We start from the raw sequence: 16,928 nt of genomic DNA on the forward strand, positions 1-16,928 counted from the left end.
CCCAAGCCAATCACGGGAGGCTGTTACCAGGTTAAAACGGATGAATGAAGAGGTCTGAGAAACCGACACTGATGCAGAAAACATCCAGGCCAAATCGAGCTGTCCTTCAACCCCACCAAAATTCACGCTAGTTTTATTTACTAAAGCTTCTGGCTGACAGATACTCCCAATGGATGTTGGGAAAGATTAAGAAAGATCAAGGAAAGGAGTAATTTATGGCTGAATTTAGCATTGTCAGAATGGCTTCTCTTGCCAGCAGCTAACGAATAGAATAACAGGTTAAGACGCAACTATTCAGTATGGCTTTGCCTTGCCGGGAGGAAGAGTGTGTGCCAAATATTGTATGAACTGTTTTGAATAGGCTGGTTTCTTCCTGCTGTATGGGGCGGCGACTGACGCGTGGAGCAGACTGATTAGCGTATGACCAGGTTTTTCAACTGTGAAACACCTTCATCAGTTGTGAAGATGGTCTGAGGTTTTCTATGAACTTATTAAATCAGGAGACAGGGATACTTGGTATCTACGGTACTTAAAATACAGAAAAGGCTACAGAAATTTTTCCCTTCACAGTTAATGATTTTTTTTTAAAATATAAAAGTTTAAACGGAACAAGCATTTGTATTTCAGTCCCAAGATGTTTTGTATCTTAGAAATCTCTTCGTTCCCATGTAATACCAGTATTTTGTAACTCTGAAATAAGAACATTATTTCAACAATAACAATGTGAAAGTACATCCCTGACTGTGTACCAGGTAGGTAACCATGAGGTACTTCGGTTGGGATAAAAGTGAGAATCCTTTTTGCAGTGTCATCTTGCATCTATTTCCTACCTCAGCCTTAAAAGAAATCAGGTCATCTCATCTCCACAGAACGTAACAAACAGGACTTAACTGGGACAAGACATCTTTTTCTCAAGCTATAATCAGCAAGTGCCTCAGGTCTCTGGCTAGAAGTCCTCTCATACAGGCACAGAGTGCCTTGGCTTCAGCTTGGTTTTGTGTTTGTCCTGACGATATAGTGTAAACTGCTGAACTGAAATGAAAACAAGGCAACCTGTTGCCTCATCTGAACAGCTTCCATGCCTTCCCATCACTGGAGTTCCCTCTACCACATGACATTTCTTATGGCTCTTTAGGCAATGCAGGATGATCTAAGATGCCTGAGACTGTCAGCCCTCAGTCTGCTTCTTGCCAATGGGTTGCTGGTCTATGTTTGCCAGGTTTCTTTCCAGATGTCCATATTTTGAAATACTAGGCCTCAAAATGATCACATCACAGTGAACATACAATCGCTGTCATTCCTGACAGTCTGAAATGTGGGAAGTCCCTATGCCACTCTCCATCATCTTTGAAGAGTCCTGGAAGACAGGAGAGGCACCTGAGGACTCTAGGGTAGCGAGTGGCACTCCAAGTCTTCACAAAGGGCAAGAAGGACGACTCGGGAAACCTTAGGCCAGTCAGCCTCACCTCCATCCCTGGAGAGATGATAGAACAATTCATCCTGGAGGTCATCTCCAGTCACATAGAGGAAAAGAAGGTTATCAGAAGTAGTCAACATGGATTCACAAAGGGAAGATCATACTTGGCCAACCTGATAGCCTTCTGTGATGGTGTGACTGGCTGGGGAGATGAAGGGGGAGCAGTGGATGTTGTTTACCTCAACTTCAGCAAGGCTTTTGACGCTGTCTTCCATACCGTCCAGATAGGCAAGTTTAGGAAGTGTGGGTTAGATGAGAGGGCAGTGAGGTGGACTGAGAACTGGCTGGACAGCAGAGCTCAGAGGGTTTCAGGTGCGGGAGTGCGGAGGATGTGGTATAAGTGTATTACTGCACCCACAGTAAGAGAGATAAAGAGAACAATGGCCTTCCTATTTGGGAACCTTTCCTGAATTCACTCCTCATCAAACATCTCTAAAGATATAACCGAGAATGACATTTTAAACGCAATGTAAATACACAAGTTAGTAAGAAATGGAATAGAAAACCCCAAAAAGGTAACTACCATCAAACTTATTTCTTAGCTCTTAAGCCTAATAAGTGATGCTGCCTCTCAGGACAGGATCCTTAAATTAGCTGGCAGGAAGGCTGGAAACACAATCTGTGCTTCTTCCAGCTTCTGTGCCCAGCTGCTTACAAAGTTAATGCATCAAATGACATTTGCCCTTCTAGCTTGATGAAACAGAAATTTCCCCTTCTTCTGTTTTTATTCTTAACTTTTACTGCATTCTTATGTAGCATTCAATTCAATGTGTTTGATATAAGGGACATAAAAGGCTGATCCGCATTTTTATACACACATGGCATACAGGTTACGTTACCATTCTATTTTTAAATAAACAAACACTCCTCCTGATTTATAATCTCATAATCAACAAGGAGTCTGAAGACTTTTACATGTCCTAGCTGACATAAGTATCCTTTATTGTATATACATCTTAGTAACAGTGCAACCTCTTCTTTTAATATTCCAGAGACACCATACATGACCATTAATGACAAGCCTGGTTAAACTGCAATTTCCCTCATTTTTCCCATGAGAACATCAGGCATTTACCTCAGCATGGAAAACAGAATTCTCTGAGTTGCATCCTCTCATGTTCTTCGCTGCCTGCAAATTCCAGTGATACTTTAAATGAATTCTAAAGCCATTTCCATGTATTTAAAAATGGAAGTATAGTAAAACAGAAAAAAAATGGTTCAGTGACATTTTGCCTGCCAGTAGATTTCTTTAGGTCAGAAAGTTAATGAGACATCACCTCTTCATACCAGTTTCCTGCTGGCTGAGGTTCTCAGATCTCATGACAGAAAATTGTGCCATTTCTGTTTTCCTGAAGCAAAATGACATCATTCAAAGCATGCGAATTAAGGTTTCAAAAAAGAAAAACAGTGATAATTTAAGTTTTTATTCCTAACAATGGAAAAGGTAACTATAAATCAAAGAAATAGCTACAGGAAAACAATAATTATTCATGGCAAGAAGTCCACATGAAAGCTGCTGAGTAATTATGAAGAGAGAAACAATCCAAAAGGAATTGAAAAAAAACAAGGCTTGTGGGAGGAGGGGGAAAAAAAAAGTGGCTGAAATAGAAAAATGGAAGTAAACAGAAAATGTGAAAGGAAGAAAAACCAGGAGACCTGAAAAAGACCCCCAAATAGCACCACACAGAAAGTTAAAAGTGAGCAAGAGTCACGATGTGGCCAAAAACCAGATCAGTAAAGTTTGCAAAAAGCATCATTTTCTAGAGCAGAAAGTTATCACTTCCCCTCTTCAGGGTCTGGTTACTACTTCTGAATATCCCCAGTATTTACATCTGCTAACACAAGTAACTTGGTTTTTAGAACATACAGACAACTTACTAGAAAACCACTTATTAAAAAGCAGAAGCGAGTGAGAACAGCTTTAGAATAGCACCTTTTCTTTTTACTAGACTTTTAAAAATATATGATCTATTAAGTTTATAATATTGCTTTTTAATATTGTAACAGTGAGTTTACAAGACCTTGCCATTTGTCTTCTGCCACCGATGATAAAGCTGGGTATTTTGTAACAGAGGTAACATTAATTTCTTCACACTCATTCCATTTATTAACTCAGTATGTATCAGGTTATTTTAAAAATTCCCATAAAGCAGAATATGAAAAACATCAGTTAACTGATGGGAACATTGCTTTAAAATTGTGTTACCACTTTTTTAAAAAAAAAAAAAAGAAAGAAGAATTAGTTTTTATTTTACATATCGTTTGAGCTCATCATTGTATTTTTTCATATACACAGCAACTGTGCAAATTAAAAATATTCTTGAGCAGTCTTGTGTAACTTACAAATTGCTTCTCCATCTGGAGCTGGGAAACGCCTCATGTACTGTTAAGAAAGTAAAACCAAATTAGTCACAAACTAACACTTAGATATAAACACTAGACTATCTCAAACCTAACCAGTACATGCATACGCATGTCTATGTGTCATTTTTTGTTAAAACTATTGGAATAGTGTCCTTCGGACCAGTGCTGAGTTTTAATGGAAGGTGATAAACATTAACTGTTTGCAATGTAACCTAACAATACAAAGTATGATTAATAAAAAAGGGTTTAATAATCCTTTACAGTTCAGAATATTAAAATTTGTAGATATTAATTTGAAGAAGCAGAGAACTTGTTGCATTTTCTAAAATTTATGAACTTTAGAGAAAAAAAAATCTGTACTGCTAAATTAAGAATAGTCAAATTCTTTTTATCTCTTCATCAGCTGTGTTTTAAAAATGTGAAACAATGACCAAGATTTTTAGATCCAAACATGGGAGAAAGCTTGCACACGCATATTGTGCCATGCTCCTGTATACAAGATGTTATTTTTCTGTTTAAAGTGGGAAAACCAAAACTGTGAAGGCAGTATTACTCTTAACTGAAGTTATAAAAGTTATGCACCATCATAAACTGCAAGCCCTTGAGTGAAGTGGTGAATTAATGACTGCAGCAGACAGCATATGGCCGTAATTTGCATGGAGTAGCTCTCTTGTAACGTTGTAATACGCCTGTCACATCCATTACTGATACTGACAACATGCTTCTTTGGAAAAATATTTTGTGAAAATTAAGCAGACAGTGTTATGACTGCAACTCAAGTCTCCCATATTGAGAACAAAACTTGAAATACTGCAACTCGGACTATGTGGAAAGGACATAATATCGAAACCAAATGAACAAGTAACATGAGTACGCAAGCATCTGTATGTTACATGCTCAGAACCAACAGAATCAATTTTCCTAATTTTCCTTAACAGATGTCCTTAATTTGAACTGAAAAACTGACAAAGGTCACACGATGTTAAGTGTTTATCACAGATCTGGGTCTAAGCTTGTATTTAAAAATTTAATGACTGCAGAGGTCAGCACAGGAAAACCCTAAGTGTTCTGATGAGATTGCTTTCCTCCTCCTCTGTGAGCACAAACTAAAGATTAAAAACCAAAGCAAACAAAAAACTTTAAAGGGCACTATTTGTGCTCTGTGGAAAGCAGGAGCACGCAGCTGAATCAAGGACCTCCAACTGGAGCAGAAGAGTCATAATTCTTCTGATTAGTATCTCCTCTAGTTATTTAAACTTTCCAATAATTTCAAGCAGTTGCTGCTTTGTGAACTGATATCTGACTGAAGCTCCGCATCTGCTGTCTCTTCAAAATTCAAAGGTGGCTTCTGAGGAAAGCTGAGCTATTTTTGTCCAGTAAGCATGAAAAGCATGATTTGGGAAAAAAAACCCAACAACAAAACCCCCCAAAAAGCAAGCAAACAAAAAAAACGCAACAAAAATCCTGGTTTAAGAGATGATAGTAACTAGATGACTTAGACAAATTAATTCCTGGACATTTACGATGTATACATATAGCCTTCTGTAGGGAAGACTGCAAGTCTACCTTGAAATGAGAAAATTAATTTATCCACTATTTCACCTAAACAGAAAATGCTGTTGCTGGAGCTACTTGGGCAGTGAAAGGGACGGGATAAATAGTCAACAGTATCTGAAACCCCAGAGGAATCTTGCGGAGCCAAACTGGAGAGATGCGTAGGTCGATAATGTATGTTAATAACCAAGAATTGAGATCCCATTTAAAAGCTGGTGCTGGAAGTATCATGTTGGTAAGCTTCCATGGCATTCTGCACAAAATATGCTTAAAGACATTGTTTTCTGAACTTCAGTAATGACTGTATTTATGTGACCCTAGTCTCTTTCCTTTGAATTATAAAAATTAAGTCTCAGTTGTTCAAACAATTAGTACCTAGCAGCTGATTCACCATTAAAATAAACAGAAGGTCTAACTTGGAAAAAATACACTAATTTCACGTTGCTACTCAGGTTGGTAACTGCTGAAAATTTGAAGCCATTTTAAATAATCATGTAATTATTTACTTAGTAGACAGTCCTGGGTGCAGTTATATAATGTATAGAAAGAAATATCTTCCTTAGCTTCTGGTTGAATAGCGTTTCCGAATGCGCATGCCATTACAGAAATAGAATACTTCACATTGTTCACTAAAAGTAAAGGCAAGATGCAAAACTAGTAAACTACAGTTGCTCTACTTAAGTACTGTACTAATGAGAAATTGTAAAAATTTACACTGCGTGACTGTAACCAGCTCTAGAACATGTATCTACAACAATACACATTTAGGAATGACAGAAACGTAAAATGAAATCCCATAAAATGCTACGTACATGCATATTTAGGTATGAATTTCAGAAAATACAAAGGTATAAACGCTAGCATTACGAATGTATTCCATGGTATGTTTTAAATGAAAATTTAAAGGTATATGCATTGCAGTAATCTGTGCTCTAAGCGTGTCACAAATAATTTATAAAATATTTTCTAAATGTCTGGAAATACTGTATAACCATAGGCTTTTTGTATATAATCCTACTTCAGATTGTCTGAAGGACAGCTACTACAAGTAATCACAGGGTTTTTTTTGCCCCAGGAAACAATGCACTAAAATATAATGAGAAACAGTACATACAAAATCCAAACGAAAATGACCCTCCTTCCACCCCTCCATCCACAACTTACACACTTTTCCTTCTTTTTCCAACTTCTGCAAGTGGACTATGAGGTTAATTTCTGCTGCTGGAAGTAAATTTTCAGGGACCTCCTAATGGGAACACAAATACGCATTTTGTATTTTGTTTCAATATCTCCCAATTATTTTTTCAATATATGGAACTCAGGGTTTATTAACATAGATTTTCCTCTTCTGAACTTCCATGTTGAACATGCAGTTAGTTATATAATGAAAACAAACTGAAATGAATAAATCAATTTTACACCAGTTACAATAGCGTTTAACTGGTAATAACACATTTTTATTTACTTTGCCCATTTTTTGCATTATCCATTTGTATTATGCAAACTTTGGCCAACACTAAGAAGATTGTGCTCGTCTGAGCTTGGCCTGCCCTGGGCTGTCAGTGTAGCTGAGCATTTTTAAAGACAAATTTAAAGATGCATTTCTTCACAGGTACCTATCACTTCTATTCCATGACAATATTTGCATGGGTTTAAATATCCTTTAACAATTAGTATCTGTAAATGAGTAAACAATTAAAAAATACAACAGCTTTAGGGGGACTTAAAATTTTCCAATGCTCACTAGGTAAAAAAAACAGTAACATTTCTCAAACTGCAGTTCACCTGCACCCTCCTGCAGACTGATAAATCAGGAACTAGAAGTTCTAACCAGTCTTTCAGGAAGACTCCAAGCACACTTTGACAAATGAAAAATTAACAGTCATTTCATACTTTTTACTTAGAACCAAGTACTATGACTTTATTTTTGCTTGGTCCTATTAAATGGTGCTTAGGACCATCTAGATAGTGAAATAAGAAGTTTGTAGGAATCACCTGGGCCCCACTCCAATGAATTGCTCAAACAATACAATTTAAAAGCACAGTCACATACAAATTCTGAACAAGCAGAAGTCTTTTGTTTTTTTTTTCTTTTAAAAAGCAACCATGGTCTTCACTCAAACACTTACACCGTTACATACAATTTTAAGAATAACACCTCAATTTTCTTTGGTTTGATATAAAACCTTTTAATCAACAATTACCTGGTATACCATCTTTACAAGCTCCGAGGATGTAAATAATTTTCCAGTATTCTTCTGGAAAACTTTTAGAATTTGCTGTTCACGTGCAATTCTGTGAGAAATGTAGCCTTGGATTCTGTCATTTGCATTACGTACTACTGGGCCATGACCTAAATCAAAACAAAAGTACCAGAGTGCTATTACTTAAATTTGGAATTAAGCAGGCTATTGCATAACTGACTCATTCTTATGTAAACTTGGGTAGACTTAAAAGTTGCAAGAAGGGAGCAGTGCCTGTATGTACCACACTGTCAGAGTATCTTTGATATTAAATTGTAAGACACTTTTTTCATGTTTGTTGGGTTTTTTTTCCAAGCTAAAATTAGTTTGAATGTCTGCATCACAGTCTGCAATCAAAAAGCATGAAGATGGAAAGAAGAATTAGGATCTGAAAAATCTGAATGGGGAAAGGGAGTATTTCAGATGGAATAAGGAAAGAAAGGAAAGAAAGGAAAGACTACTAGAGGCTGTTAGAAAAAAAAAGGAAAGGAGTTCACTGCTGAACAGATTGGAAAGATGTGATTCAGATTATTATATCACCTCCGTCTGCCCGATTCACTCTCCCCAAAGAATATTGATACTGACAGTTTAAACTGATACTGGTCTTTGAGCAGTAGTGGCTGAGGCAAAGGACCCACGTACCAGTGTCCTGTTGTGGTGCTATCTAGCAAACACAGAGGTGAGAATTAATATCTTTAATTGTGGCAGGTGAATTTCCCATGACAGATCTTCAAAACTCACTCACACACCGTGCTTTATTCCCCTAAGAACATACTTTTGTAAGTATGATCAAAAAAATTAATAGAAGACTAATCAGTGAGCCAATCGGAACGTGTCAGGGCAGGAATAAGCAATTTACAAGAAGATTATATGTGGATCATTTTATGTCTGACCGGTTAATAAACAAAACAGACGTGGTTTTTCCTGGACTTTTCATGGCAGATCAGAAACATTCAACTTACTTAAAGGTCTTTGAATCAAATTAGAAAAAGGCCTAATTGGTAAAGAGCTAACTGTGTGGAAAACTCAAATGCTGCCTCATGATACACTGACAGATGAAAAAAATATTTTTCAGCAATGAGAGTTACGTCCACAGAAATTAAACTTAATGTTTTACCCATAGAGAAATTTACTTGCATGAAGACTGTCACATGCTTTTTATACCAAGGCTTCCTATTTCTTTGCCCATATACCTCACCTGAAGTAGCAGCAGCAACTTCCAGCTCTGGCAGTCTAAACTCCAAGTTATTTATAAAATGAGTAGAACAGAAACTACTTTAAAAAAAAATAGCTTTCTTTTACAAGTTACTGGGTATCATCCAAAGCAGTTTCCTTATTTAAAAAATGATCATCTTCTTTACTTGTACTTTTGGGTTAACTGACTAAATTGGTTTTTAGTTTTAAGGCTTTTGAAATTAGATTTTACTTTGCTTGAGGACAGGCAACTTTTAGAAATCTGAAGCTATTGCTCCTTACAAAGTAAATTACAAATATAACAGTATCTCTAGCAAATATGTTACCATTTATCAAAAGTTTAAATTTAGAAAAAAACACATTAAGATATACAGAGCAGAGACTGTAATGGTAACTACCCATTCTCTAATGACAGAAGTCACTTTAAAGTATTCAAAATTCAGGCCTGCACATGCAATCACAAGGCAGTCTTAAAACCAGTCCCTGCTCCTCCAAGTGATTTAGTTGACTTAGACTACAAGACCAATGTCAGTACCTGGAACAGAACCCACATTTTGCGAAGTTAAAGGCATTTCATATCCATTATATCATCTGATCCATAGCCCTTGTGTATGCACACACATACATTAAAATGATGTTAGAAAGCTTGGAACTAAATCTGATGTGGATCTTTCCCATGCATAATTTTTCCCAGACAACAACACAGTTAACTTCACCAAGAAGTAAATTAATGTCTGCATAAATGTAAAATGTTTCTGAGCATGTGAAATAGATCTCTCAAAATACGACCATCCTTCCAATAATTCAGACCTTCTATCAGACAACTTCATATTATTTCAGACCTCTGTATAGACCAGATGATCAGAAACAGTAAGTTTTTATTCTCCTAACACCCCGTGAAGTAATATAGATTTTCTTACTTTACACATAAGAAATTAAAGCACAAAGGATAAAAGTGAATGAAGTAATTGGCTCATGAAATCTGGCACAGATTCCCAACTCCAGTACTGTTTTTTGCTATATCATCAAGGAACATTGTTTATTGTTGCAGGATGGGGAGCCCTCTGCTGACTAAAACGCCCTTTTCTGGTCCCAAAGATTCTCACCAACTACTGGCTGTAAATAGACTGTCCGGAGTGTTCTGCCTGAAGTCATTTCCACACTAAATTAAAAAAGAAACACGAAAGGGGAAGAATTTGCAAAATTCAGCTACTCACACCTAGCCAGCAGGCAACTTATTAGAAAAATCCATGGTCCCCTACATCTAATTCTGAGGCTGCAATGTGAATGCTAAAGCATAGAGAAACAGTTAAAGAATTATGAAGACCTAGAACTGCAGTAAAGCCAAAGTACTAAGCCTATATTGAATGTGTCGGTAAAGCAAACTACCTTTTGCTATAGCTACCATTTTACTGTAGTACACACCAACGGCATAAGCAATTGTTCTGATTGGGCAATAGTCACTTTTTACACAATCACACATACATTTGGTCATGTGGGGATACAAAAAAGCAAGCAGGTTCCAAACCACCTCAATACTTAGCTACTCATCACTGAAAACGTGCAATATCCGACTGGCTTGATATGCAAGTACTGCATGAATGTACTTACAACAGTGTAGCAAACAGTTACAGATAAATGGGACAAATATTCAGCCTTGGTGAATGTGTGATCTAGATAGATAATGATTAAGGAAAGAGCAAAAAACAACAGATAAAACTGATAAACCTAACAGAATTTGGCATACATGGGCTTTCAGAAGGCAGAAATTCACATAAGGAACAGACTGTTTTGTAGGTATTTGAGAAAGAAAGCTGAACATTCGATTGATCAATAGACTGAGATTCTAGATGCCAAAATATTTTCAGTTTTACCAGTAGTTAAGTCAATAACTATTAACAACTCACTGTTTTTGTCTATGTCAGCCTCCACATCCATGGAATATCTATAACAAAATTTTTCTTAAATAGCATTTTTATGCTTAGATCTTAAAGCACTTAAAGAACACCTACTTCAAAAGAGGCATATTTTCAGAATGAACGCAAAAGAGATTTGGTTATGTAGGCTAAACATAGATGGTTAATGGAGGAAGACAGAACTGGGAATGTAGACCAAGTTGCTCAGAATGACAAGTTAAAGAAGATGAAACAGAAGTCAGAAAAAATCCTGAGATGTAGCTCAAAAAGCAAATGAGGAGCTTAAACCTTAGTCACATAATGAATTTTTAAAATCCGGTCATGTCAAATAGACACGTGGTTTATATGAAAAGTAAATGCATTCCCAAGGTTTGGGGGAGATAGAGGAAAAAAATTAAAGCAAAGTCAGACTGAATAAATCAGCAACTTATTTTTAGAACATGATGTTTGGCTCTTGGCTCTTGTTCAAATTTAAGCTAAGTCATTAACTAAGACAACTATTTGACAGTCCTGCAGCTTTCCAAGATGCATTTGTGATTAATCCCTGCTGCAAAGGACAGACACCTCTCTCAAAAAACATTCCTTGCTTACTCACATCAGCAGTGTATGTGGGGATGCAAAGGACCAAAAGAACAACTATTATTTTTTCTTCCAGGGTAACATTAAGGCACACAGATAGGGTAATACAGGAAAACCAAATTTGCTGTATGATACCAGCTACGAAAGATTCTGGCCTCTGTAGGCTTTGGGCACAGAAGCACAAGATTCACTCTCAGGAGAAATCTCAGGAAGGAAGGATACCTAGCACTGAAAAATTTTCACTTTGTGCAAACCACCATGTCATAAAGTCATCTTAGCTTAGCACAGGACATATATTAAGTAATAAACTTGAATTGTTACATTAGTAATGGTGTTTGATGGTAATAAGAGTCTCAAATTGTTAGAGATACTGAAAAATTATACAGTAAAACAGAGCAGCTAAAAATAGAACCACTTACCTGGGTACAATAAGTCTAGTTTCATTTCTAACAATTTTTGCAAACTTTTCATGTAATCATAGAGGTCTTCAATTACTGTTGTTCCTTCCCCTAAAATACAGTCACCGGAAAAAACAGCATTTTCTTCTTCTAGATGTAAAGCCATATGATCATCAGTGTGTCCAGGTGTATATAAAACCCTGTTTAAAGAACAACAACAACAACAACAAAGTGTAAGTTTTTCATACAGCACATATGCTTTATTTTCAGAAGCTAGAAACAAGTAATGATAAAATCATACACTTACAAAGTAGCCCACAAGAACCAGAAAAAAAATAGACCAAAAAAGGCTGAAACGTCGACGTGAACAGTGTCACTTTGTCTAATCCCAGTCCATTTTCTTATACCATGTAAAGAGCACAGATCATCATTGCTAACATGCTTTTACTTACAAGACACATCATAATAAAAGTGCATTAAGGGAGCTGCTAGTCATGTAGAATTTGTATTATAGAGGGCTTTACTCTGAAGCTTTAAAAAGAAAAATTGACATGTTATTTCCAGATTGAAGCCTGTGAAGTTCTTGACATACGCGTTGCATTTAGCAAAAGAGAGTAAGGATGATGTTGCCAATCCTTTCAGAATTAACTATAAACTTCTGGACCCAATCCAGATGAAGCTCTGTCTCCTGAAATTTATTTTTCCCTGAAAGCTCCGTGACACGGTGGAGCAGAGCTGCTAGATACAACAAGTAATTATGGCCTTCTAGCTGTTCTACGTACAGGTCATTAAACACCTGAATTGTACGGATTTAGGACCTCACAGCTTGAATGAGTACTGCATTAGAATGCAGCAAAGGGTGAACGGACAGCTGATATGGATACAGTAACCTGAGCGGCCAAGAGCTACAATGCAGCGTCCTTCCACTAGAATTTTGGAAAGGCAGAAGGCCTCATGCCGAGGCTCATTCAAACTGAAAGTGCACAGCTCAGACCAGTATCACTGCTGAAAGCCATCGGAATCTTCTTGTTAATGGTGGATGCATCAAAGCAGTGATCAGCAACCGACAGAGCTGGTGCCAAGCGTGGTGTACAGGCCAATGCTAAACAGCACCCAGCCATGTCAGTGCAGGGCTGGGAGGCCAGAAGCACAGCACCATCTGATGCAAGGGCTTCCAGCTCATACTGAACACTGAGTTCAACAGAAAGCAGGTGAGCCATTGCCCTGCTGAGGCAACATAAAAAAATCAAGCTGATGGGTTGCATCTTGCCTTTGTAAAGTTTCCTGATGAAACTTTACCAGTAAGCTTAACCACTAACATGGAGAAACAAAGGAAAAAGAACCCAATGCTGCCTGACACACCTTGAAAACTCGAAGGTTGCTAACTAAAATTTACCATGCTAGATACTGCTATTTTGGAACCAGTGGTGGATCTAGGAGTACCCTTAAAGTGCTTACTGAATGAACCAGGTGAGAATACCTGCTTTTAACTAAGCATGAAGTTTGGCTGCACACCCCAAACTTCAAAATGTGCCACCCCTGTCTTGGATTCAAATTTAGCAAGGTGTTTTCCATCTCTAAGTTGATTTTGTCCAAACATGGGCCACTTAGGGTAGTGATGGGTCTTCAATATTTAACGTAATACTCCACACTTTTTTTTTTTTTACACCAACAAAATGAAATGCTTTTGGTCAAATATATCCTTTATTTTTACGTTTTTTTTCTTCCAATCAGCCAGCTAGCATATTCTACAAGTGGGATATAATTAATATCTAAACTGAGGAAAAGAGAGATAATTTGTTCTTAGAAGAGCAACGCCTTTTTTAATGAAAGAACTCTGGAAACAAAACGGTCAGATCTTTTTTGTGTCTGAGTGTGTGTGGGTATGTGTGGGTGGCAGAGTGGCTTTCTGTTTCAGATTCATTCATGCTAACAAGACAAGCAGTATGTTCTCTGGGAAGAGGCCCTCCCAGATTGGCTGTCTGCAAGAATCTGACAGGTTAAAGGTTTAAAATTTAACATTTTAAGTAGTAAATGTTTTAGTGTCTTCTTTGGAAATATTTTTGAAGTAAAAAGAAAGGCATGAAAAAGAATCCATTCAGACTACCATAAACTTCCACAAAAGTATCTTTTTCAATAACAAACTACTTACCTAAGAGTGGTGAGAAAGTATGTAAAATCCCATTTGATTTTCCTGGACAAAATATTTTTCAGGGAAAACATTCTTAAATTCTCTGCTGAGGCCAAAAACGAGAGGCTAATTCCCGACAATCCTGATTCATAAAAGCAATTTCTTTGTATAAACATACCCTCCTGGATCATGATAGGAAGTCGACATGCATAAGTGTTGAGAAGATTAGACGTATGGATTGCCAATTGTTAGAAGCTAGGATACATGTATATGTCAGAATGCTGAAGAAAAAAGTGATCCAGCAAACGTGCAGAAATTGGTGTTTACCTGAGTGTGGCTCCCTCTGTCTGTATCACATCTCCCTCTTTAAGATAAAAATATTTATGCCCTTCTTCTATTATTTCTTCATGGTGAGGGACACGAGGAAGCTTACAGATGCGATATGCAGAGTCTATTTAAAGAAAGAAAATGTTTTGAATTTGTCACTAACAAAGCTAATTCTACAGAAAGGCTACTTTTTGAACAAGTACTATTAATTATTACACAGTACAAATACAAAACTAGAAACAAGAAATTCTGTACAGTAACTTTATGTTTATATAGCAACCTTATTCCAGAGACACAAAACAAAGTGAAAGCCACTGAATCTGTATACTGCACCCCGTACCAGCAGCAATTTTTGAAGCCAAAACCCCCAAGTTCCTACAACACCACTAAGATTTCTGCGCCCACGTTCAGCATTACAATTCACAGGAGCGTCATTCAGCATTTGCCTAACACTGGGTGGAGGCTTTTTGACCTGCAACTTCTCTCAATGTCTATCGTTCTGAACTGTGCATGCCTCTGCTGGAATGGCTATGGATAGCAACCCAGAAAGGTATTTATATTCCTTGGTAGTCTTTACAACCATGCTCATGGGCTGACAAGACTAAAATCCTCACTAACACACCAGTGTCGTTTTCAGTAGTGCCCAGGCTTCTTGGCAGATAAGCACCTGGCAACTTTACAAAATTTGATGAAGCCTGTGACAAAGCTTGTGACGAAGTCCAATGATGCTAAGAACTGCATGATCCATACTGCTTATGCTCTTCCAACATACTAAAGGAACAATGTCTCTTACTGTTTATCAACATGAAATACATATTTTTAGATCAGAATTTACCTGCAGACTGTCCTATACTCTTCCCCCTCATGATCTGAGGCATATGAATTTGTCAGCAGTTACCGATTGTCTGCTGTAAGGAATCTCAAAATTTCAGAGATTGTTATTTGTTTTTACACAAGCAAAAATAATGGTCAATTTGTCATTACTGTCAATGTAGAAAGGAATGAGTATCAAGTTTTTCTCTCATCTCTTAATATAATGTAAACTGCTGATGGTAATCTAGGTTCTCATTACTCACACATAAGACAAATTCACTATGAAGGTATGCACAGGTTTTGAAGACAAACGGTAGTAGTGTAACTACAATATTCAGATTATTCATTGTTCTCATTCTACACACTGCAACAGTATCATGAAATGACACATAGTTTATATGGAGATTCCAGAATAATAATCCAGGTGATTTGCACAGAAGCACTCAGTAAAAGTTTTTTCTTGCCATGTATCTAACATTTTAAACAATATCCAAAATCTCTGGCCTACCACTAGGGATGTTTTTGCAGATATCAGGTATTCCACCACTATGATCAATATGCCAGTGGGTGACTAAAATTTCTTGAATTGAGATGTTGAACTCTGACAGTGCCTGCTTTAAACAGCCAATATATTCAGGAGTAGCTGGCTCCCCAGTGTCGATAAGGACTCTTCTACACACAGACAAAAAAAGAAAGGGGGGGAAAAAACAGTGAGAGAGTATTAAGTGCTCGTGTGACAGTTAAATAATGTTAAAAAAAGAACCCAATATTGCATGGAAATGTGGTAATAACAGATGTCTCCATATTCCAGACGCCATCTCTTCCCTCCGTGCTATCCTACCCCCGTGGCGTAAGAATCTACAAAGACGGATAAATAACAAATTTAGTCCACGCATTTGCAACTCCCCGACGAGTCTCAGGAGCCACCGTTCGGCACCGCCGGGGAGCGGCGAGGCCTGAGGCGGGGCGCACACCCGCCTCCCCCACCGAACAGCCTCACCGAACAGCCGCCCGGCCGAGGCTCGGCGCCCCGCCTGCCCAAGCCGCCTCCGGGCACCCGTCCCGAAAACTTAATGTTTCTTCTGTTTTTTACCCTAATTAAGGGATTTCGGAATAGCCAGAGGCAGCGCAGAGGCCCCAGGCGGAGTGAGTCGTTACCTGGGCCCGGTGCCCACCAGGTAGGTGTTGGTGCCCTGCAGAGTCATGGGCCCCGGGTTACAGCCCAGCACCCGCACCACCCGCGACGAGAGCTGCTCGATGCGCGGTAGCAGCGACACCATCTTCGCGGCAGCACCCTGCAAACGCCTCTCCCACCTTTACCCGGCTCCGCTCCTCTCACAACACCGCCCACAGGCGAAGGCGGGAAGGCGGAAGCCACCGTTCCCCCTGCTCCGCCTCCCGGAGCCGGTCGCGGGGCCTTCCGCCCGGCTATGAGGCGGCTGCGGCCGCGGGGCAGCCGCCCTCAGTGAGGCGCCTCCTTCCGGCCCACGGACGCCGCGCGGCAGCGGCGGGTTTTCCCTTAAAACTCGGTCTCTACGAACAAACACTGTGATAATTCACTGGAATAAAGGCGATGTTCTTCTCTGAGGGGTCGGTGCCACGCTGCTGCCCGGTGAGAGGCAGGTCTGGGCTCTGCTGGCTTCTTCCAAAAGCTGGGAGGGATTTGTGGTAGTGAAAGCTGCATCTTCTCTAAATTCTGAGAATGTGCTCACTTACAGTGTCTAGAGGAGCAATATATGCGCCTCTATGAAATATAGGAGCTATCTAGGATTCAGCATTTTTAAGAAAATGAGGGAGCTATTGGAGAGAGTCCAGCAAATGGCCACTAATGTGATGAAGAGACTGGAGCATTGATCCGAAGGGAAAAGGATGAGAGAGCTGGGGCTGTTCAGCCTGGAGAAGAGAAGGCTCAGGGCGGGTCTCATTAATGTA

At 38.6% G+C, this 16,928-nt stretch overlaps 1 protein-coding gene across 3 annotated transcripts; it reads right to left on the bottom strand.

Moving 5' to 3' along the window:
• Positions 1-2,395: 2,395 nt before the first annotated feature.
• Positions 2,396-16,440, bottom strand: LACTB2 (lactamase beta 2). 3 transcript variants are annotated; one of them, XM_075085219.1, is made up of 8 exons: positions 16,155-16,440; positions 15,505-15,668; positions 14,184-14,307; positions 11,747-11,925; positions 7,600-7,748; positions 6,560-6,641; positions 3,817-3,860; positions 2,396-2,602 (listed from the first exon to the last, which is right to left on the bottom strand). In XM_075085219.1, exons 1-7 carry the CDS (start codon positions 16,274-16,276, stop codon positions 3,817-3,819), a joined length of 864 nt encoding a protein of 287 aa, XP_074941320.1. In that variant the 5' UTR covers positions 16,277-16,440; the 3' UTR covers positions 2,396-2,602. The 3 variants fall into 3 exon arrangements, with proteins under 3 accessions (XP_074941320.1, XP_074941321.1, XP_074941319.1); XM_075085220.1 differs by having other exon boundaries at positions 2,396-3,860; positions 6,564-6,641; XM_075085218.1 differs by lacking the exons at positions 2,396-2,602; positions 3,817-3,860 and having other exon boundaries at positions 6,423-6,641.
• Between the last annotated feature and the right edge of the window lie 488 nt (positions 16,441-16,928).

This window comes from Phalacrocorax aristotelis, chromosome 2 (genome assembly GCF_949628215.1).
Source record: "Phalacrocorax aristotelis chromosome 2, bGulAri2.1, whole genome shotgun sequence".
Lineage (NCBI taxonomy): Eukaryota > Metazoa > Chordata > Aves > Suliformes > Phalacrocoracidae > Phalacrocorax > Phalacrocorax aristotelis.